Raw genomic sequence first — 24,159 nt, forward strand, 5'->3', positions numbered from 1 at the left:
TGGCTTCGGTAACTTGGGAAAGTTAAGTTCGTGGCGGGTGGAGGTGAAGGTAACAACCTCAGCCTCACAACACCTATGAAGAAAGGGTATTGGTTTTTTGGCTCTACGATCGCTTGTCTAAAAACAGAGACATGGAACGTTAGACATAAGTTGGTGCTGGAGTTTCACCTGCTGGAGTTTCGTCACCTGTGAGCACCGGCAGCCACTGCGTCACTCGTCCCAGGTTTCAGAAGCCAAAGACATAGAATTGGGTTTATGACCACATTAATGATACTTAACCTTCAGGACCCCTCACTTGTACCTAATTAGGTTTTTTTCTTTAAAGAGGATTCCCCAGATTGTGTAAGCTTCAAGGCTCCCCTGATCCTTTAAGCCTGCCTATGAATAGATCATGAACCCTTGGGTTGTTTCAGTCTTTTTGTGACACTTGAAAGAAAATCTTTTTTAATCCAATACATCATTTCAACATGTGCACACTTCAAGTGCTCAGTGGCCGCATGTGGCTAGTGGCTCTGGTGTTGGTCAGTGCAGGGCCAAACCTTTTGTCAGGTGAGGGGTGTTCAAGTCTCCAGGTGTTGTTTTCCCCACTCACACTCAGCTGCCTTTTGCCTCTTCAGATGTCAGCTTTCTCTGTACCTCCTGTCAGTGGCGCACAGGGGACAAGCCTGCAGCAGTAAGGATCCTGGTGACTTAGAGTGCAGAGGAGGTTGAGGAAAGGGAAGGTGTGGTCAGGATCTGAGCGGGCTCATACCTGACTCTTCCTGGTGAGGACTGGGATCCTACAGGTCCATCTTGTCCCAGTTAAATGTCAGTAAGCAAGCTTGCTCCTAAATCTGATGGCGCTAGTTTCTTGCGGCATGGCGTCCGCGGTGCCTGTGTACGTCCAGCCCCACGGGGGAGCTGGCAGGACCTGACGCACTGTTAACGTTGAACATTACTTTGTCATCGGTGTCCCGTGTCTTGTCCTCTGAGTTGGTGCGTATTGAGACAAGAATAAATATTTTGCAAAAAGCCCTGGGATAGATGCCGGGGGAGACCCTGGCTCCTTTTTCTTGCCTCCCTCAGGCTTTCAGGATGAGGCTCTTCCCTTGCAGTTGGATGTGGCTTAACCGTTGACAGCCCCCAAAGTGTGTTTCCTGAGGTGGAGCCGGAGCCTCCTAGGTCACCTTCCTTCAGCCCGCAGTTCTTGAAGCCTTGCCTTCGGGTGCAGAGGGCTGGCTGGGCTGAAGGGCGTTGAGCCTGGGGACAGTCACTCCCTGCTCGCCAGCGCTCAGTCCCCAAGCGGAGTTTCGGTGGCCAAGTGTGTGTGCAAGTGCCTGTGCGGCCTGCGGGGTCCAGTGCCTCGTTTAATCCTCACGACCCCCCGTGAGGCAGGCACTCGTGGCTCCTCTTTCAGGAGCACTTTGAGGGCAGAGGGAACAGCATGTGTGACGGTGCCGCGAGCAGCTGGAAGCCACTGAAGGGATTTGGGGCCGGGGCTGCGAGGTCCATCCGTGCTTTCAAGAGACGGCCCTGGCCGCTGTGTGCAGAGATGGCGTTGGAGTTCTGCAGGCGCCCAGGGCTTGTTGGGTCACAGAGCCGTGCCCGAGGGACAGCGGGGGAAAGGGTGGGGCGAACACACGCGGGACCACAGGCCCTTAAAGGCCCGGGCCCGAGGGGGCGGCCAGACCATAGCCATTGGGCCCAGCGGTTTGCAGTTAGCCTGAGGAGAGGCCGAAGGTTTCTAAGCACATAAGGCTGCCTTTTCTGTTGTTCAGTATAGTTGCGGCCCTCAGAGAGTATTCGTTGAATGAATGAGGCCTGGTGGGTTGTTGAGGGGCATCTCCACTCTGGTCCCCTGCCTGTAGAGGGTGCTTCTGGGGCAGGGCTGGTGGAGGCTTGACGCCACGGTCAGCCTCTTGGGAGACATGCTTGTCCTCTGTCTTCGGAAGAGTCTTCAGGTGCTTCCCCTGCCGGCTGTGAGGAGGGTAGATTTGAGTGGATTTGAGTGGCCCCTTGGAAGAAGGGGGCTAGTGAGGAGTTAAGCCATGCCCTCTTGCACGCACGCATGTGTGTATGTGTGTGTGTGTGTGTGTGTGTGTGGTGTGTAGGTAGGCGGGGTGAGGGGTGCCATCTTGGTGTGCTTGTGTCCGCATGTGTGCAGGTAGGCGGGGCAGGATTCATCATCTGGAGTCCTGGGTGGCTCTCAGGGAACCTCCATGTGGACAGTTTTGGTAAGATTGTCATTGTGCCCTGTGGACTGGAGACAGGGGACGTATCCAGGAACGGCACGGTTTCTTTATTAGCCCTTGGTGGTCTGATTCCCTTCAGGTGCAGGTAAGCATCTCCTCCACTTCTGTGTTGTTTTTTCCCTTCAGGGACCGAATTGAGGCCATCAGCTGAGGTCCCTAATGCGTCCAAGAGAGGAAGTGCTTGCTCTCCTTACGGCGAAGGATTTTAGCCCTCGCACCGCAGGGCCCTTCACTGGGATGCCTGGCTCTCATCGCCTCCTTGGCACGGTGCTCAGGCGCTCCCCTGGAGCCATCAGCCCCCACTGGCTGCCTCCCCCCAGGAGCCAGCTGTGGTGCTCTCCTCTGCCACCCCCTGCCCCGACCTCGCCCAGCCCCCCGCCTTCTGCTGCCCCTCCTTTCCAGGGGGACTCCTACCCCCGCTCAGAGGCCACCTCTGTGTAATTCTCAGTCCTGGGCTTTGATTTTTCCAGATACGGCTCTCTTGCCTTGAGCCCTGCCTTGAGGGTGCCCACGCGTGTGCCCCACCCTTGGAGGTGGCCCCCGCTGGCCTTGGGGCGGCTCCCGCCCTGCCTCCTCACGTCCCCTGCAGACGCCTATGCTGGCTGCTCCATTTGCCAGCAGGCACATGCTGGATAGAGCGCTGGGGACGCAGAGATGACCCTGCCCTGCCGTCTGGGCCACCCCACCCCAGGGGAAGGGTGTGCGGAGAGGGGAGCAGACAGAGTACCTCCAACAAACACGGAATAACTTGGGGAGTGCTCTAGAAACGGCCGGGCTGGTGGCAGCCAGACAGGGAAGGCTTTGCAGAGTAACCCGAGTTCAGTAAGTGAGGACTTGCTAAAGGAAGCTTCAGTCACACAGCCCCCGTGTTCTGCCACCTGGTGAAGTGTCAGGGATGGCGGCTGTGACCACTGCCTTCTCCAGCAGCACGAGAGCGCTCTTAGGCATCTGAGGGCCAGGCTTGGGCTAACGCTGTGGCCACACAGCTCACGTGGGGACCTCCCGAGGGATCCACAGACGCGTCTTCCCTCTGGGCCCTCCTGGACTGGGGAGGAGCCTCGCCACTTGCGGGCGTCCCTGAGGGCTCCTCTGAGACCCAGTCAGGAAGGCGGCACAGGTGCCGAAGGGACGGCTCGCCCCGCCGCCCGTGTTCTCTCACTGCACCTGGCCCCCGGAGTGGGGTTGGGTCGTGTGATGGGCAGAGGCGGGTCCTTGGGGCCACCTGGCTCCTGGGCCCAGCAGCCAGCTCCATGCCAGGCTCCCCATGACCCTCGACTTGAAAGGGGAGCAGGGGGCCGGAACTGTTTTCTGGCTGGGCTTCCCCGCTCCCTGTGCCTGCACCAGGGCTGCAGATGGCACAACAGCTGAAGCTAGGGAGGGATTCCTTTCTGCTCAGAGCTCCTGGTACTTGCGGTGACCTCAACTTCACAAAAAGTAATATATCCAAAGATACCTTTTACAGACCTTTCAAAAGTCATGGCCCATTATGTATAGCTTAAGCTCTTATGCTAAAAATAATTCTGCAACTCTGATTTTTTTGGCCTCGCCATGCGGGATCTTAGTTCCCCGACCAGGGATCGAACCCGCGCCCCCTGCACTGGAAGCACGGAGTCTTAACCCCTGGACCGCCAGGGAAGTCCCACAACTTTAATTTTTGATAAACTTTATCTGCACTACATTTGTGTGAAATTATGTAGCCTTAGCAGTGGGTGGAGAAGCCAAGGCTTCTGTTCCTCCTGGTTCACCTCCTGCTGGTCGGTCTCAGCGAATAGCACCACCGTTTACACTCAGCCTCCCAGATCACAAAGCCCAGACTTCGAGTTTCCCCGTACCCAGTCCCTTCTTAGCGGTTCTCTACTGTTACCCCTCTAGACCCTCAGCAACTCACATCCCTCCAGAGCAAGGTCAGGGTCCTTTGGGAGGCGTACCTCTCACTCCTGGCCCCTCCCCTTTCTGGGTGCATTTGGTTTCCTCACCTTTTGTCCCTTGCACCCAGTTCCCTTCCTCAGAGGCAACTCCTCTTTAGCAAAATGTTAGCCTTTAGTGAATCCAGGCTCTGGATGCCCAAATTCTTAGAACCTTTCTGGGTGGCTGAGGTTTTAGCTTGGTTTTAATTGCGTAAGTCTTTCACGGCTGGCTGAATCTTAGATGTTCAACAGGTTGGGCCTGGAGACACCTCAAACTTCATTTCTTACTAATGTAAATAGAAATTGCCTTGGGGTATGAAACCATTTCTGAAATAGGTTCTATTATAACCACAACAGAAAAACAAGGAAGAATACAAAGAAACCTTGTTTGAAAGTTTTTGTATAATAACTTTTTTTTAATATAATTTCAAATTTACTGAGACTTTGCAAGAAAAACACAAGGAATTCCCTTATGTCCTTTACCCAGATTCACTAGCCATTTACATTTCACTCCAGTGTTTTATTCATTCTGTGAGTGTGGTATCTATTCTGTGTAAGTGTATGAGAATTCTGAGGAAGCATTAGAAGAATCATTTGGTGGCATCATGCCCTTTACCCCTAAGTAGGTCAGTATGTTTCCTAAGAACAAGGGCATTCTCTTCTGTAACCGTAGTGCAGTTATCAAGATCAGGAAATTTAATATTAACCCAATGCTGTTCTCCTCTATACTCTATGTTCAAATTGCGTCCGTTGTCCCGATAGTCTTCTTTATACCTTTCTAGGCCCATGGTCCAGGATGCGGTACAGGATCCACCTACCGCATTTAATTGTCAGGTCTCTTTAGCCTCCTTTTAATCTGGAACAATTCTTCAGCCTTTCTCTGTCGACTGAAAAAAAAAATGCACAACCTAAAAGTTGAGAATTATGTTTTATTTCGTGGCCTTACTGAGGACTATAGCCCAGGAAGGCAGCCTCTCAGATAGCTCTGAGGGACTGTTCCAAAGAGATAAGCAAGGAGCCAGGATATATAGGAGTTTTTGCTGAAAAAAGCAAAAACAAAAAACCCTGAAGTTGAACATCAAAAGATTACTGCTAATCACAAAAAACAGACATCTCAAGTTAACGATTGTATGGGGAGATGTAGGAGTCTGGGCTGATTGAAATTATCCCTTTGGTATGCATCTTCACTATCTAGGGCCAGTATCCCGGTTTTCCTCCATCCAGAATCCCCTCAGGGCGCCCCGTTGAGATGGCTACAGTGGCTGATGGCTGGACTGCAGGCAACGTTGTTTGTTTACCGAAACGACAGGCACTATTTTTTTGTCCACATGTGACACTGACATTTTTAGAGTCAGATTCATTATTTCATAGGCTGTCCCTCAGTTTGGGTGTGTCTGCATTTCCTCATGGTTACATTCAGGTGATGCATTTTTGGTAACCACTGTCGACATGGTGTGTTGTTCTCAGCATCAGAGCAGGTGACATGTGACATTGGGGATGCCAGCTTTGATCACTTGGCTAACGAGGTTTCTTGACTGTAAAGTTAACTATTTTTGCCTTTGTAATTACAAGTAATTTGTGGGAGGTACTTTCAAACTATGTAAAATTCCTTTTCTTCATCCAACTTTCACCTACTAGTTTTAGCATCCATTGATTAATTCCTAACCCCATCAATCTTTCTCTACTTATTAGGGGGCATTCTAAGAGTTTTCCTTCCTCCTCTATTTGTGTATTTGTATCCATATCCACTTGGGCTCATGGATTTCTTTTTCATTTGATGGGTTATAATCCCATTATTTATTTTGATGATTACATTGTTCCGGATTTAGCTAGTGAGAGCCCTTTTCAAGCTGGGTACTGTTTTCATTAAACTTGTCCCCATATTTCTTTGAGCACCTTCTTTCTAGCACACAAGATGCTTCATGCTCATCTTATACTTTCCAGTGAGCCCTAGAAACCATTTGTTTTTAATGAATGCACCAATACAATGCATTCCAAAACATAGTTTATTTTGTAGTACCATTTGGGATTTATTTATGTTATCTGGGTTTGTTTACATGTTGTTGGGAGAGAAGACCTTGTGATTATCTCATGAGTGGCTTTCTTTTTATGATACATGGAGACTCTTTATAAATAGATAATATAGATTTACCTTATAGATAATTTAAACTAAGCTAGAGGTTTAAGTAGTAAAACAACTGTTATCCTTTGAGCACTGATCATGTACCTGTAATTTTAATTCATATAGTGACCCTTGTTAGACATAAGGAAACTGAGCCTCAGAGAGGTTAATATACCGGTCAGAGTCACACAGCTAGTGAGTGATTGAGCCAGGGTTTCAATTCAGTTTGGTCTGACTTCAAAGCTCACTTTTTTGGATATGCTTTGTTACGCTATAATACATTTCCTTACTCTAAATGATAGAAATTGTACATGTTATTGTTGAATAACAAAAAACTTATTGTGGTTCAAGTCTTTTCACCTGCTTCATAATTCTTTGTCTACATGAAAATCAAATCTGCAGAATTAAAGTTTGTGATTCATCACATTGTTCTCTCAAAGGAAAGTCTACCTGTTTTCATTAGAGAGTGATTCGGCTGTCCTAGTGTTTCTGTAAATACCCAACAATTCCCTAACCCTTTTATTTTCTTCCTATAGGAATTTGCTTGCTAGAAAACAAAATGCAAGACTTGACAAACAAAATGACTTGGGATGGAAGTTATTTGGAAAAGTACCACTCCGAGAGAATGCTCAGAAAGAGTCAAAGAAAATACAAAAGGTATACAAGATACAAAAACACAGAAATATGCTGTACAGCCAACATTTATGAACCGTGCAAAAATGTCCATTATTGAGGCTTTGAAATTGGAAAGCTTTGTTTTAACTTGCATGCTAAGTACCTAAAATTTAAGTCTGTCTTCAGAATGTGGATGACTTTAACCTTTTTCATTTCTTATAGCTTGTATGCACACATAGGAAAGCTCAGCTGAGAGAGCTGGGCTTTAGATATTTATAACTTGATGAAATTTAGTCAGTTTTTTTTCAATAAGAGTTGCAAATGTGTTTACTATCAAATTTTTATTAATTGTGTTTGATGTTAAAGAATTCTCCCTCTCTGATCCCAGGGGTTTCTTGGGAAGGACTTAATCCTTCCAGTGCTTCCTTGGACCAGGAAACCTAAGGCCACTGTTACCCAGGCTGCAGTATGACCTCTTCCCCTCACGGGCCGACGCTGCCCACGTGTCTTGGGGGGAGAGGATGGGGTTCAGGGTCAGGCCAGGCCTGTGCAATGTCACCACCGCTGGGCTACTTCGCTCCCCGTGGAGGGAGTGATGCTAGCCGCTGGAGGCGTGTGCTCATCTTTACAGGGAGGGGGGCTCGAGCACAGACTCAGCCAGGCCGGGGCTGTCAGCGGCCTCGGCAGCCCTGATTGTTACCACCTGCATCTTCTGCTTGGCCCTGGGTCCCAGCCATCCTAACAGTGCGGTGCTTGCCCGGTGCTGTGACACTGCCCCGCAGCCGCCTTACCCCCCAACCTCAGTTTTGTATTCACGGACAGTTGTTCAGCAAACACTTCTAAGTGCCAGCACTGGAGTTAGAGAGATGGCACTGCACGCAAGCTCCAGAGCACCCCTCTGGTGAGGGAGTGATTCCAGCGCAGGTGTCGCAGGGAGCAGCATAGGTGCGTGGGGAGGGAGGCCGGGCCTGATGGGCGAGGCGGCACAGAAGTCTGAGTTTAAAGGTGTGACAGAGAATTAATAGTGATGGGGATCGTGTACTGAGTGATTACTATGTCCTGGCGATAAATGAGCTAGCACGTGGGTTTCTAGTTCATTTAAAACTCACAACAACCTCATGAAGAAGGTACTGTTACTGTCTTCATTTTACCAAAGAAGCCCTGAGACCAGGCTGAGTGACTTGTGCGGCTAGTAAGCGGCAGAGCTGGTGCCAGGCCCTTGCAGCTGCGCTGCCCCTGCAGGAAGGGAGGGGCAGGTGCTGGGCGGCTCGTGCAGCGTGAACCCAGGGAGCAGTGAGAGGGGCTGTCCATGGGGCCTGTGGGGCGGGATGTGATGCATTCGGAACCTGTCTCTAACCTGGAGGCTCTGGGGAGCCCCTGAAGGGTTTTACTTATGTAGGGAGTGAGGAGGTCCCCCTGGCGAGAGTGTGGCTCTTGGACTAGCCCAGGTGGGAGACAGTGGGGTCTGGCTCGGTGCAGTGGTGGCAGTGGGGCTGCAGAGTATTGCGGCCCTCTGAGAATAAACATGTGAGGTCCAGGGGTGCAGTGTGTGAGCACGTGCTGGGGCTCTGGCTTGGACAACAAGCTGGCTTTGCACATATTTCGTTTTTTATGCCTCGTCAAATTAAAGATGTTTTGAATGTTGTGTAGTGTTCCTTATAGCAGTTTTCTGGACCTAGGAAGCTCACAATGTAAGTCAGTGTTGGAATTCATTTTTATAGACTGTTACATTATGAATTTGAATCACTTATTGTGTAGGCTTGTTAAAATAGCATACAATTAAAATATGATGCGTTTGTATGCAGAGCTAAGCTATACATTTCTTAGGAAACTCAGTAGCTAAGCTGTTATAAAATTCTTAAAGAAATCTACGCTTTTCAAAAAAGTAACCATTATGCTAAATAGATTTTCCCATGGCTCTTAATGTCACTTGCATCATGTTTGAATTTCTTTGTTATGCGTGTCGTACCCTGTTTTTTTTAAGGTGAACATGGATTATGTTCTTGGACTTAAAGGATTTTTGTGAACTGAAATGACTAGGTCAGCTAATTATGTAGTAACACAGTACTGCAAAGAAGAGGACCATCTGTCTCTAACCATCAATAATAAAGGATGTAATCGTACCTGCAGCGTCATACAATCCTGCCTCTGTCCTGTTTGCTCGTGCTTTGTGTCTCTGGCCCTCTCATTTGTCACCCTGTCCCCTCCTCCCCCAAGCTGGCAAGGCCTGAGAGGGATCCAGAGCCAGGGACCTGCCCCTGGGAGGAAGCTCCTGGGCACCACGCTCGAGCTGGCTGCTGTCACAGGTGTCGGCTCACACAGCCTCCCGTCCCCACTTTAGAGAGCCCATCACTGGGGTCCGAGTGTCCAGACTTGTGATCCCAAATGGTGACAATAACTCTAGTTAGAGCTAAAGCATAATTAAGATATTTAGTAAACTCTAATTCCTTTTCCCTTTCTCTTTGGAAGTTTTTTGTACTTGAGAGAAGTAGCATCACGTAGTGATTTAAAAGCATGGACTCTGGAGTCAGACTTACTGCGTTTGGATCCCCGCTCTGCTACACTTTGGCTGTGTGACTTTGGGCAAGTTCCTTAACCCTTCTGAGCCTCATTTTCCTGCTCTTTAACATTAGGAGAATAATAGTACCTACCTCCGAGGTGGTGAGGATTAAATGAGTGAGTATACATCATGTGCTCCAAGCAGTTATGAATGTCGCAAGTGCTAGGAAGTGTTTGCTGGTATCATTGTTCGTTTCCTGTGAATGAGAAATGGACCACAGTGTGAGAGGGTGAGCCTGTGCCCTCCATAGATCCCTTAGTTTGCTTGTTCAGCAAACCTTGCGCCATTTTGGGGCCAGGTCTTGTACTGGGCACTGGAAACACAAAAGAGGATGGGTGGACATGTCTCAAGGAGCCCGTGGTGAGCCGAGGGTTCAGGTACGAACACCAGCCAAGATCTTTGGACTTGAAGGCTCGGGTTTGATTTCCGGCGTCCCCTCTTCTCGTCCGTATGACCTTGGGCCAGTGACTTCTCTGTTTCCTCATCTGCAGAATGGGCCTGTTAATTTATAAATTAACAGATAATGTATGTGAAGTATTTTTGCCCAATGTTTAGCACAGTGTGTGGCCCAGAGTTAGTACTCGGGGTGTGGCTGTCATGACCTTTTGTTAATAAATTGGCCCGTGGAGTGCACTGGGCGCTGTACGTGGTTTGCCCAGGGCGCTGTGGGCACAGCTGACTTCACTCTAACTGCGCCACATTCTCTTGGCTTGGGCCTTCTTTTTTGGCTGCCATTTTTAAGGAAATGATGAAATGTTATTGATACTTTCAGTTAACTTTTCAAATTTCATAAAAATTTTGAAATGCAAGTAATTTTCTATCAGCTTGCATTATGATTTTTCCTAGGGGAAGCAAAAATGACCAAGAATAACTATGAGAATCACACTAAACCAGTGGTTCTCAAATTGTGGTCCCCAAGCTAACATCATCATCACCTGCGCATTTGTTAGAAACACAAGTTCTTAGGCCTTTCACCCCAGACACACTGAAACAAACTCTGGGGCTGGGGCACAACAAGTTGTGTCTTAGCAAATGCTACAGGCATTTGTTCTAATGCACACCAAAATTTAAGAACCACTGCCGTGTGAGAAGGGAATGCTGGCTATTAGGAGGAAAATAGCTGTCTTTGCCCACAGCGGGTTAAATAATGGGCCCAAGTATGCCATGTACACTTTTGGCAATTGCTGGTGGACTGGCGAAGCTCTTGAGAATAAAGCTGGGGAGAATGTATTTGAAGATAGTTGCCTTCAGGTTTCCTGTCGTTGGGTTTGTGTGGACCAGGGCTCTGGCCAGCTTGGCGCGGATGGCAGTGCTGTCTCAGAAGTACAGTCCTTTGTTTTGTGAATGAAGAGGAACCTTCTTTCTTGGATTCCATGGTCCTTTCACGGGTTCCACAAATTTGAGACATTGTGTGGATCAATCCTGGTTATTATAATGAAGGGCAAAGACTCATTCGGCCCCTGCCTTCACTGGAACTTACCAGGGGTCGGGGAAAGAAAGATTTGAACAAATAACCCTACAGATAATTGTAGCTGTGATAAACGTTGCGAAGGAAAAGTAGAGTGCAGCCATCCTGAGACGCTTCTGTACCACTGAGCACATTTCTCTGAGACTGGTTTCCAGGTGACCTGCAGTTGCTAGGTCCAATGGTTATTTCCCTCAGCCCTTGTCCACTTCTCTGCTCCTTGGGAGGCTTTCTTACCGTGGCTTCCAGGTCACCACACTCTTCCCCCTTTTTCAGTTTCCTTTGCTGGGTGCCCTCAGCTTTCCAGCCCTCTGGGTGCCTCTCGAGCGCTTCCTCATCTGTGGGTGCCTCTGGGAGATCTCCGCTGGACTCAGGCTGTAAATGTCATGCCTACGCTGACCACCAGCCAGGCCCTCACCCCTGAACTCCAGACGTAGGCAGCCAGCTGCCTACTGGACAGCTCCACCTGGACGTCTGATAGACATTTCGTGGTTAACAAGCACCGAGCTAAACTCTGATTTTCTTTCTTTCTTTTTTTTTTAAATTAATTTATTTAATTAATTTATTTTTGGCTGCGTTGGGTCTTCAGTGCTGCGCACGGGCTTTCTCTAGTTGCGCCGAGCGGGGGCTACTCTTCGTTGCGGTGCGCGGGCTTCTCATTGCGGTGGCTTCTCTTGTTGCGGAGCATGGGCTCTAGGCACGAGGGCTTCAGCAGTTGCAGCATGCGGGCTCTAGAGCGCAGACTCGGTAGTTGTGGTGCACGGGCTTAGCTGCTCCGCGGCATGTGGGATCTTCCCCAGACCAGGGCTCGAACCAGTGTCCTCTGCATTGGCAAGCGGATTCTTAACCACTGCGCCACCAGGGAAGTCCCAACTCTGATTTTCTTTTTCCACTCTGTCGGACCTGTTCCCTTTGCAGCTTTCCCCATTTTGGTAAATGACAGCCTTAGCCTTCTTTTTCAGGTCTGAAACTTTAGAATTGCTCTTGACTTCTCTTTCTCATACCTCGCTTCCAGTCTGACAGGTGTTTTGTTTTTGTTTAGGCTCTGTGGGTGAATCCGATGTGCCGTAAGGTTTGAGAAGTAGTGACTTGCTGGGAAATTTTGAGCCTCTGCTCCAGTGAGGTCGTGTGGATGAAATCTTCTTAAAGAGGTGCTCCTGGTGTAGCCTTGGCAGGAGGTGGTTGTGGCTTTGTGGTCCGTTATTGGGAAATGGGGAATGGGTTCCTTTAGATAAGTTAGTAATACTTCTCAGTTATATATATATATTTTTTAAATTTTATTTATTTATTTTATTTATGGCTGTGTTGGGTCTTCGTTTCTGTGCGAGGGCTTTCTCTAATTGCGGCAAGTGGGGGCCACTCTTCATCGCGGTGCGCGGGCCTCTCACTATCGTGGCCTCTCTTGTTGCGGCGCACAGGCTCCGGACGCGCAGGCTCAGTAATTGTGGCTCACGGGCCCAGTTGCTCCGCGGCATGTGGGATCTTCCCAGACCAGGGCTCGAACCCGTGTCCCCTGCATTGGCAGGCAGATTCTCAACCACTGCGCCACCAGGGAAGCCCCCTCAGTTATATTAACGTGTAAAAGATGTATAAGATATTAACAAATTAAGAAAAAGGAAGCTGACTGTGATTTTCCCATCAGAAACCATGGAGGCCAGCAGGAAGTGATTTCAGCATTTTTAAAGTGCTGAAAGAAAAGAACTATCAACCCCAAATTCTATATCCAGCAAAAATGCCCTTCAGGAATGAAAGTGAAATAAAGATCTTTTCAGATAAAGGAAAACTGAGAGAATTTGTTGCCAGCAGATCTAAAAAAATTACTAAAGGAAGTTTTCCAGACAGTAGGGACATTATACTAGAAGGAAACTTGAAACATTAGGAAGGAAGAGGAATAGAAATGGTAAATGTCCAGATGAATACAGCAGACCATTGTTCTCTTAATGAGTTCTTTTAAATATGTTTGGTTTCAGCAAAAAGTATAATGTTGTATGGGGTTTTCAGCACATGTGGATGTAATACGTATTACAAATAAAACACGAAGGAGGAGGGGATATGATGGTAAAGTTTCTACATTCCACTTGAAGTGCTAAAATATTGATTCTAATTAGATTGTGAAAAATACATATTGTAAATCTCAGATCAACCACTAAACTACACAAAGAGAGAGTGAAAAACACAGTATGTTACAATAGAATTCTCAAAAGTTCCAAGAACTGAAATCAAGACAGGAAAGAGGAAATAGAGGAAGGAAAAATAGAAAACAAATAAGATGGTAGGCCCAAATTGCAATATACCAATAATTTACCTTAATGTAAATGGTGTGAGCATACCAATTGTGTGTCTGAATGCTCAGTCCTGACAGATTGCTGTCTAAAAGAAATTCACTTCAAATATAAAGCAGGCAGTTGAAATTAAAGGATGGAAAAAGATAACACTACCATGAAAACATTAGTCAAAATGAAGATGGAGTAGATACATTAATATCAGAAAAAGTAGACTTCAGAGCAAAGAAAATTACCAGGGATAAGGTGAGATGTTACCAGTGAAGACATAATGCTATTAAATGAGTGTGTACCTAATAAAAGACCTGCAAAAATACATGGTACAAAACCCTACAGATCTGAAACAGGTAGACAAATCCATAGTTACAATTGAAGTGTCAGCACCCCTCTTTGTAACTGATAGAACTATTGACAGAATTAGCCAGGACATAGAAGAACCTACCGTCAATGAGTTAACGGACATTTAGAGAACGCTCCACCCTCCAACAAGAGCACAACACACATTCTTTTCAAGCACACGTGGATGGTCACCAAGATAGACTGTAACCTGCATTATAAAAGAAACTAAATCGGAAAGGATTAAAATTACACAAAATACGTTCGCTAACCACAATGAAATTACACTAAAACAGTGACAGAAAGATAACAAGAACATCTCCCCAAACTTGGAAATTAAACAGGTAACATATTTCTAAATATGTTTTGGAACAATAATGATGTCACAAGGAAAATGAGAAAATATTTTGAACCGAACAAAAACACAGTCTATCAAAATTTGTGGGATGCAGTGCTTAGAAGGAAATTTATAGCATTAAACCAGTCAGATTAGAAAAGAAAAAGTTCTCCAATCTAATTTTCTACCTTAAGAAACTGTAAAAATAGCAAATAAACCCAAAGCAAGCAAAAGGAAGAAAATAATACATATAAGACCAGAAATCACTGAAATCGAAAGCAGAAAAATTAATAGTCAATGAAACCAAAAGCTAGTTCTTGGAAATTATCAACAAAATCAAATGCTAATAAAACTGACAAAAAGAGAGGAGAACCAAATTATCAGTAAGAGGGATGAAAAAAGGAGATACTACCATAGACCCTGAAGAAATTAGAAGGATAATAAGAGAATGTTATGAATAACTCTATGTACATAAGTTTGATAACTTAGATGAAATGGTCCATTTCCTTGAAAATCACAAATCACCAAAACTCACCCAGGATGCAATAGATAACCCAAGTTGTCCTGTAATTATTAATGAAATGGAAATTTTAGTTAAAAGCCTCCCCAAAAAGAAATCTCCAAGCCCAGAGGGGGTTTCATCGATGAGTTCTCCTGCATATTTGAAGAAAACTAACACCAATTTTCGAAGAGGAAGGAGTGAGTCATAATATGAAGCCAGTATTACCCTGATACCAAAACCAGACAAGGACAGCACAAAAGAAGCACACTGGAGGCCAGTATCCCTTATGAAGACACACAGAGTCCTCAACACATTATCAGCAAATTGAATTCAGCAATACATTTAAATGCGGCATTTATCCAGGAATGCAAAGCTGGTTTATTATTTGAAAATCAATCAGTGTAATCCACTATTTTAACAATCTTGGGCAGATCTCACAGGTATTATCTGTCTGTAGGAATCCAGTCTCAAAAGGTTACGTATGTGCTGTATGATTTCATTTATATGATATGCTTAAAGAGATAAAGCTGCAGTGCCAGGAGTGGGTACTAAGGGAGAGCATGGATGAGGTTTTGGGGAGGATGGAACCGTCCTGTATCTTGATTGTGATGGCTGCAAGACAGCGTGTTTTAATAGTCATAGAACTTACCCACCAAAAAGCTAACTATATGTTAATTTAAAAAATAAAACTAACATGAATGAATGACTCAATCAGTCAAGCAGTTAGGGTACTTTTTTTTTTTTTTTTTAATTGATTAATTAATTAATTTATTTTTGCCTGTGTTGGGTCTTCGCCTCTGTGCGAAGGCTTTCTCCAGTTGTGGCAAGCGGGGGCCACTCTTCATCGCGGTGCGCGGGCCTCTCACTATCGCGGCCTCTCTCGTTGCGGAGCACAGGCTCCAGACGCGCAGGCTCAGCAGTTGTGGCTCACGGGCCTAGTTGCTCCGCGGCCTGTGGGATCCTCCCAGACCAGGGCTCGAACCCGTGTCCCCTGCATTAGCAGGCAGATTCTCAACCACTGCGCCACCAGGGAAGCCCCAGTTAGGGTACTTTTGACCCAGCATTTCCACTTCTAGGAATTTATCTTACAGATGAGTTTCTGCAACTGATGGTTTTATAGGGTATTGATTGCGAAAGATGGGAAGATTACAAAAATGATTGATTAGAAAAGACCGGAAGCCATGTAAATGCCCGGCAATAGGGAATTGGTTAAATTCCTAAACGCAATACAGTGCATACCTTAAAAAAGCAAGCTGAATAACCATCAGTGTGCTCTGTATGCATGAGATACATGCATATGCTCGTAAGTGCGGATACTGTATCAGGAAGGCCCCTTAGGAAACTGATAATAATAGCATTGCTTTGGAGAGGCGAATGAACTGGGGGAGGAGGGAGACCTACTTTCACTGTTTACCCTTTTATACCTTTTGGATTTTATTTTGTGTGCACGTCTACTCTAAAAAAAGTTTTTAAAAAGTATGCAGAATGGTAGACCAAAAAGTGTTAAGGAATTTGGGCAAAGGACCACAAGACGAAACAAGAGCCTAATGGATACGCCAAACTACAGCTCACAAATTCCCATGTAGCTCGTAGAGGCACACTGCAAATTGGACACTGAGTTTCCTAGTGGTAGGGCAAAGAGGGAAACTTTACCCAGCTAGTGGTGATCCAGAGTAGGAAGCTGAGGCTGTTCTGGAAATTCTGGCTTGTCACGGCGGTAGACGGCACGCTGGTACAGGATCAGGGCCTTTCAGTTGAGGGTGAGCCTATCAGGAAATCACCTCATAAAATGTCTAAGTGCTATTAATTTTGGATTTTAGAGAGGCAGCGAGTTAATTACGTATCACATTTCTACATGATGCCTTTCTGGAAGAGAAAGAAAAGGGGAAGAGAGAAGAAAGGGAAATGGCAGCGTGGTCATTTAATTTGAATTTTGTTTTTATTCTATGGATAGATTGTCTCCCACTGTTGTCGTGGCAACAGTTAGTTGATCTGAGGAGTATAACTCTCTTACCTCAGATGCCTTTAATAATACAAGCTGAAGTTCTAGTGCATAGTGCTTCTTAAGTTTTGCTTATTTTTCCGAATGTGGACACTTCCCCGTCAGTCTGAGAGGGCAGCATTCAGAGCGCACTCTCAGTCTCACCGCCGTGGCTCCCAGGAAGAGACAGGAGTTCAGAGAACAGGAAATGGACAGATCTTTACTGGGACCACTAACAGTGCTGGGGTCAGAGGGGTCTCAGGCTTGGGAAGGCAGGGGGCCAGGGAAGGGCTCTAACTCTGGGATCACAGAGCCCCTTGTCTGTGTCCTGATTCTGTCACTCACAGTCAGCTGTGTGACTTTAGGCCGCCGACTTGACTTTGCCTCTCTGACCTTTGGTCTCCTCCTCTGCAAAGATGATGCCCATCTTGCCTGTGCTCATGAAGGTTCAGTAGGACAAAGTGTGGGTGTTCCGGAGCAGTGGTTGGTGTCCAGTGGGAGCTCAGTAAAGGTCAGTGGTTTCTCTCGTTCTGGTCTTACATCATGGCTACATCTTTACTCCTCTGAGTGGATAAAAACAAAAACTTTGCTGTTGCTCAGGCGTGTTCAGTGTGTTTTGGAAAGTGCAGTTGCCAAAATCAGCCTTGGATTCCATCTGAAATGGCTTAAAAATTGGGTTTTTTTCAAATTATAAAAAATAGTTCATGGGCTTCCCTGGTGGCGCAGTGGTTAAGAATCTGCCTGCCAATGCAGGGGACACAGGTTCGAGCCCTGGTCTGGGAAGATCCCATATGCCGCGGAGCAACTAAGCCCGTGAGCCACAACTACTGAGCCTGCATGTCTGGAGCCTGTGCTCCGCAACGGGAGAGGCCGCGGCAGTGAGAGGCCCGCGCACCGCGATGAAGAGTGGCCCCTGCTCGCCGCAACTGGAGAAAGCCCTTGTACAGAAACAAAGACCCAACACAGTCAAAAATAAATATAAATAAATAAATTAAATTAAAAAAAAAAAAACCTAATGTGTTTAAAAAAAAAAATAGTTCATGAAAAAATACCTGTAAAATACCCAAATGATGGCGGTGGGCAGAATCAAACGGGAAAGCCCTCTTCACCTGAGACTCCACAGCCCCTTCTGCGTTGTAGTCTCTGACCGTTTAGTGCCCACCCTCCCAGGCCTTTCTCTGAGCCATATTACGTTTGTGTACGTTTCACTCACATGCATACGTTTGTGAGACAGTTGTGCAGCTTCTCTCTGGTGTGTACACGATTGGTTCTCAGGAGACCTGCCCAGCACTGACCTTGAAGGTGCCGTGGCTGGGGCTATTCGGAGGCGACCGTCCGTGTTCTGAATCCACTTTCTGACTGACTCTGGGCTCAGGCGATAGTGTCTGCAGCTGGGTGGCCTGTTGAATAAGCTGAACCAGAAAAGTACGTTTCATGGAAGTAGCTGAATCGAGGCAGCTTCCTAGGAAGGCCTGGGGAGGTGGCCCTTGGGAGCTTTCAGATGCTTTTGCCCTTCCCCCAGCAACTTAATGTGTTGATATGAAAATATTGACAGCCAAAGAAAACTGCTTTTTTCACATTGTTCTAATTCCCGATGGAAGGTTGAGATTTTAAAGTATTTGATAATCTCTAAACACCGTTGGATCAGCAGGGGAGATGCTTCTTGGGTCTTTTCCAGGCCCGGCTGGCTTGTCTTGGGCTGTGGTGCGTGGTGCAGGGCCCGGAGCACAGCTGGCCCTCGCGAGGAGGCGTCATCGGCAAGTGCCCGCATAGACTTGGAGAAACCTCAGATTTGAGAAGAGCAAGGCTGTTAACCTTGCTTTCCTTTAAGTTTCCTCTAAACTCCCCTTTAAGTTGCTTGTCTAAGTTGGACTCAGAATATTACTTAACATCTTGTCAGCGTGTGGAAGCACTTTGGGTAGAGTCTTCTCTTTGGTGCTGGAAACTCCGTGGTATCCCTGATTAATAGGCAAGTGTTGCGTTTGTTCCTTGATCTTATGCCTGTGTCTGGTAGTTAACATGGCCTTAGGGCCACGAAGGGAACACTGTTTTGGGATCCTAGTTCAGAGGCAGTGCATCAGGGGAGTTGATAGAAAGAGGCTCTGGAGCCAGACTGCCTGGGTTTAAATCCCGCCCTGCACCTGACCAGCTGTTACTTAACTGGGCAAGTTACTCAGAGCCTTAGTTGCTGCATCTAGGGAGAAGAGGGGGGTAGGGGAGATGATGCTGATAGTACCTATATTTGTTTCCTGTTGCTCCTGTAATAAATTACCACAAACTTGGTGGCTTAAAACAATTCAGATTTATTCTCCTATAGTTTGGGGGTCAGAAGTCTGAAATGAGTCTTCCAGATTAAAATCAAAGTGTTGGCAGGGCTGGTCTTTTTAGAAGCTCCAGGAGAGAATCTGTTCTTTCTTTTCCAGATTCTATAAGCTGCTGGCATTCCTTGGCTTGTGGCCAAGGAATTTCTGTTCCCATCAATACACTGCCTTCCCCTTCTGTAGTCACATCTCCCTCTGCTTCCATCTTTTTTTTTTTTTAATAAATTTATTTATTTATTTTTGGCAGTGCTGGGTCTTCGTTGCGGCTCATGGGCTTCCTTGAGTTGCAGCGAGCGGGGGCTGCTCTTCGTTGCGGTGTGCAGGCTTCTCGTCACGGTGGCTTCTCTTGTTGCAGAGCACGGGCTCTAGGCACGCGGGCTTCAGCAGTTGTGGCACGTGGGCTTCAGTAGTTGTGGCTCGCGGGCTCTAGAGCACAGGCTCAGTAGTTGTGGTGCATGGGCTTAGTTGCTCCTCAGCATGTGGGATCTTCCCAGACCAGGGCTTGAACCCGTGTCCCCTGCATTGGCAGGCGGATTCATAACCACTGCGCCACCAGGGAAGTCCCTGCTTCCATCTTTTAAGGACACTTGTGGTTATTTTGGGCCCACCCAGATAATCAAGGATAATCTCCCCATCTCAACGTCCATAACGTTAATCCCATCTGCAAAGTCCCTTGTGCCATGTAAGGTAACAGTCACAGGTCCCAGGGATTAAGACATGGGCATGTTTGGGGGCCGTCACTCAGCCCAGCACAGTACTTACCTCATGGGATTGTTAGGGTTGAATGAGACTCATCGGGTCCTAGCTCAGATGCTCCCTCCTAGGTGGTGTCTTCTAAGAAGTTTTCCCTGACCACCCCATCTGAAGAACCACACGCCGTCGCCCCATCAGTTGTCACTCTGTCACAGAACTCTCAGATATTTTCTGCACAGCCCATGAAACCTAGGACCAGACCTTGTTTGGTTCTCACTTTATCTCCAGGGCCCAGAATAGTACCTAGCTTTAGTGAATGGTTAATACAGGTTTGTTAAATGGATGAATGTCAAAATTTCAAAACATACCACTTTGTAGACTTTCTTCTTATCTCTATGACAACAGAGACATTTCCCCATATCATTAAATATTCTTCCATGATCTCGTTTTTACTCACTAAGTAATGGCCTTTGTGTAGCTGTATCATGGTTCACTTAACCAGTCTCCCAGGTTGAAGTCGTTCCTTCAGTGACCTTTTGATCCTGTGAAACCCGGTCTAGCAAGGTTGGGTTTGTCAGCCTGTCTCTTAGGATGCTGCATCAAACAGCTCACCCAGTCTTACCTCCTTGATCTCAAAGGATAGAGACAACAATGTTGTAGGTTAATCAAATAAGCAAGTAAATCCAGTGTGCTGGTGGAGATACAGGAAGCCGGGGGATGAGCGCTGGTTAACTCAAAAACTTCAGGAGGAAGAATTCTTTTCAGGTGGATTAAGATAGAAGTCACATCTAATGCCAGATTGAGATAGAGAAAAAGGCTCTGTTAACGTCTTATTTTTGCTTTAAGTTTCAAAATTTAGTAAAAGTCAACCTGTCATCACATGGTATAATAGTTAAACGTTTATGAATGGTACCCAGTTCTGAAATATGTGATAGAAACTGTTGGTAAAGTAACCTGCAGGTTACAGCCTGTCAAAGGAGATAAGCAGTGTGCTTTGGAAGCACATCTTAATGTGTATTTAACACATGCTTAATGCGTCTGTCTCATATTTAAATTTAGTGAGCCTGTGGGCCCCGGTTGGCTGATGTCTACAGTATGCGTGGCACTAGGTGTTGGTAGGAGGCGTGGAGGGGTTGAGAACCCATGCCTCTCTGTGAGAAAGATGCTAGCTCTCTTCCAGTTGCAGGAATTATTTCTGGAAAGTCACCAGTAACTCCTCAGGCCAGGTCAGCTGCCTCCTGGGGCTCCTGGAGCCCTCAGATTTCTCTCAGTCATAGGACCGAGCACCCGTATAGTGTGGTAATTGTCTGTTTGCTGGTCTGTGAGGGACTCGAGGGCAGGGACCTTGTTCTTCTTTATTCTTAAGGCCAAGCACCAGAAGTGCTTATTGGACGGGTGCAATGAAGGATGGAACAGTGATGCTGAGCGTCTCCTCTGTGCCGTGTACTTTGTTAGCAATCGGCGGGGAGAAGACTACAGCAAGGCCCCGCCCTCAGAGGTTTCACAGTCTCTTGAGGGAAATAAATATTAATCAGAGAGTCATGTTATTACAAGTTGTGATTAAGTGCTATGAGAAAACAGAACCTGATGCTAGGAGAGAGAGGAACCAGGGCCTTGCTGTAGTTTACATGCGAGGGCAGGAAGTGCTTCTGTGGGGATGTGTATTTAAGATGAGATCTGAAGGACTGGTCATCAGCCTTCTTACTGGTTTATTCCCCTTGTGAAGAAAAATTTCAAACCTGGAGAAGGGTTCAAGGAATAATTTAATGATGAACAGCCATATATGCTCCACTTAGATTGAACAGTTGTTGACATTTTGCCATATTCATTTATTGTGCCTCTTTCTAGTTTTAAAAAATGGAATCATTTGAAAGTAAGTTGCAGATATCATGACATCTTATCCATAAATACATCAGCATTCATTCAGCTCTCTACACAACCATGAAGGTGTTATCAGGCTTAAGAAAATTATCAGTTAATTTCCATAATAGCATCTGACCATGACCATGTTCAGACCATGTTTGTGACCAGATCATGTTCTGCTTTCTCTAGTTACACCAAACTGTTCTTTATGAACCAGCCTCCAGTCAGGTTTGTGTATTGCCTTTAGTTATTTGTCACTTTATTCTCTTAATAGAAAACAGTTACTCTACCATTCTTTCATGACATTTACCTTTTATTTTTTTGAATGATCATGGGTTAAAGGTTCATTTAACACATTGAGGAGATGCATTAAATGAATCAGTTAAATGAACCAGTAAGATGGTAAAATTGATTCCAAAGGCACTTGAGGAACTAGGTATTTATAGACATAAAACCAAAAAACTTAGAATAAGATTGCTACATTAGATTTAAGAAAACATCATCTTCAGAGTTATCTATTCTATTGGACATAAATCCACAAGTTAATATGTCACTTCACAGTGTCTGGGCTCTAACAGAGTAGTAAGTAGCACAGGCACATTCTCCTAGAGAATTAAATAAACCTCAGGCAGGCATATTAAAAACGCCCAGGTATAAATGGAAAAGGCACCTCTCCCCCATGATTTTGTCTTATTTCCAAATTTTGAATAATTTTTTTTTAAACAAGGCTTTCCCTAATCATTCCAGCCAGAATCAGCCTCTCCAGTTTTATCCTCCTATTACTTTTAAAAATTGGCTTTATTGTGGTATAATTATTATACCATAAAATTCACTCATTGTACATGTTCATGACTTTTAATAAACTTATGCAGCTATGCAACTGTCACTGCAATCTGGTTTTAGAATATTTTCACCCCTCGACAAAGTCCCCTCATGCCTGTCTGCAGTGGATCTCCGCTTCCGCCTCCAGCTCCAAGCAAACGTTAATTTGCTTTCTCTCTAGAGAAAGAAATTTCACATAAATGGAATCATGCACATTACCTTTTGTCTGGCATCTTTTCACTCAGCACAGTGTCCCTGAGGCTCACCCGTGTGGTGTCCATGTGGTGTCCATGTGGTAGCGTGTATCAGTGCCCTTTTCATTGTTGTGTCAGTGCTGTTTATCCATTCCTCACTTAATGGGTTTTTGGAGGTTTTTTTTGGTGTTGGGCTCTTATGAATAATGCTGCTGTGAACATTTGCATGCAAGTCTTTTTGTGGATGTATTTTTTATTTCTCTTGGGTAGGTTCCTAGGAGTGTGGTAGGTGTATATTGAACTATGTAAGAAACTGCCAGATTGTTTTCGAAAACGGCTGCAACTACCAGTGACTTATGAAATTCCAGATTCTCCACATTCTCGCCATCTCTTGTCATTGTCTGTCTTCTCGATTATAGCTTGATGGACATTGTAGACTCCTTCTGAGTGAAGAAGTTTCTGGTGGCAATTTGGTAATGCTGTTATCTAGAAAATCAGCTGGGGAAAGCGTGGTACCATGGTCTGGGGACTTGTGAGTTTCCTTCCGGAAGAAGAGTCTGTGTTGTCTCAAACCCAGTTTGTTCAGCACTTGGACACTGGACCTATGGGCTGACCAGAAATAATTTTGACCTTATGCAAATTTTAAAGACTTAAAAAAACATTGAGGTATGATCTGCAAACAGTGGAATGCTGTCATCCGAAGTGTACTATTCAGTTAGTTTTGATGAATGCTTATCAAGATAATACTTCTGGGCTTCCCTGGTGGCACAGTGGTTAAGAATCCACCTGCCAATGCAGGGGACACGGGTTCAAGCCCTGCTCCGGGAAGATCCCATGTGCTGCAGAGCAGCTAAGCCCGTGCGCCACAACTACGGAGCCTGTGCTCTAGAGCCTGGGAGCCACAACTACTGAGCCTGTGCTCTAGAGCCCGTGAGCCACAACTACTGAGCCTGCGTGCCACAACTACTGAAGCCCACGCGCCTAGAGCCCGTGCTCCGCAACAAGAGAAGCCACCGCAATGAGAAGCCCGCGCACCGCAACGAAGACTAGCTTCTGCTTGCCACAGGTAGAGAAAGCCCACATGCAGCAACGAAGACCCAATGCAGCCAAAAATAAATAAATAAAATAAATAAATTAAAAAAAAAAAAACTTCTGTCACCCCCCTGGGGATACGTTCTGCCCCTTCCCAGTTAATCCCCAGAAGCAATCACTAGTCAGATTTCCATCATTATGTGTTTCTGTGTGCACCCTGACGCTTTGATTGCACTGATCTTACTGTGGAAAACATTTGAACCGCAGTAGAGTATACAGAAGAGAATAAAATGGCTCATAATCACTCCACTACCCAGAGGTTACTAGTGTTACTATTTTTATGTAGTTCCTTCTGGTAATGTACGTGTGTCATTTTAAAAAAATCTCACAAAGCAGAGCTTTGGCGAATGTTTGGCGTGTCACCGCTTCCTTTTTGGAGTGTACGTTTTCCAGCGTGGTATGTGTGTGCTGAGGACGCAGCCTAACTCGCTGAGCGCGAGCATTTAGGCCCGGTTTGTATCGCGGGCGGACATCCCGCGTCTGGACTCCCCGCCTGCGTGGGCACGTCCGGTGTCTGGAGGGCGCCGCGCGACCTTCCCTACCTGGGCGGCCAGAGGAGGGACCCCAGCGGGATTTGGGGGGCCCGGGTCCTCCCCCAGCCCCGCCCGGCGCCCAGGGTCCCGGCGAGCCAGGCCTGACGCACCGAAACCGAGCCGCGGATCGGCTGCGCGGCATCTGCGCGCGATTGAGCGGCCTGCCGCCCCCGCCCGGCCGCCGGAGCCGCCGCCCGAGGTCCCGCCGCGGAGCCCCGGTTGCTCGCTCGTTCGCCCGCTCGCTCGGGCATGGAGCCGCCGGCCGCGCGCCTCTGAGCCCCGCGGCGTTCATGGTGAGTGGGG

At 46.6% G+C, this 24,159-nt stretch overlaps 1 protein-coding gene across 11 annotated transcripts in view; it reads left to right on the forward strand.

The window, feature by feature from the left end:
• TBC1D14 (TBC1 domain family member 14) overlaps positions 1–24,159 on the forward strand; it is a 101,204-nt gene that overhangs the window by 36,877 nt on the left and 40,168 nt on the right. For 9 of the 11 annotated variants that reach the window (XM_036853748.1, XM_036853741.1, XM_036853744.1 and 6 more), the window contains one exon: positions 6,797–6,917. In XM_036853748.1, coding sequence (XP_036709643.1) covers positions 6,797–6,917 — 121 coding nt within the window. Of the gene's footprint in view, positions 1–2,701; positions 2,983–6,796; positions 6,918–23,763; positions 24,150–24,159 lie in introns of those variants that run through there. The other 2 variants (XM_036853746.1, XM_036853751.1) reach the window with 2 other exon arrangements.

The sequence above is a fragment of the Balaenoptera musculus genome, chromosome 5, assembly GCF_009873245.2.
Source record: "Balaenoptera musculus isolate JJ_BM4_2016_0621 chromosome 5, mBalMus1.pri.v3, whole genome shotgun sequence".
Classification (NCBI taxonomy): domain Eukaryota; kingdom Metazoa; phylum Chordata; class Mammalia; order Artiodactyla; family Balaenopteridae; genus Balaenoptera; species Balaenoptera musculus.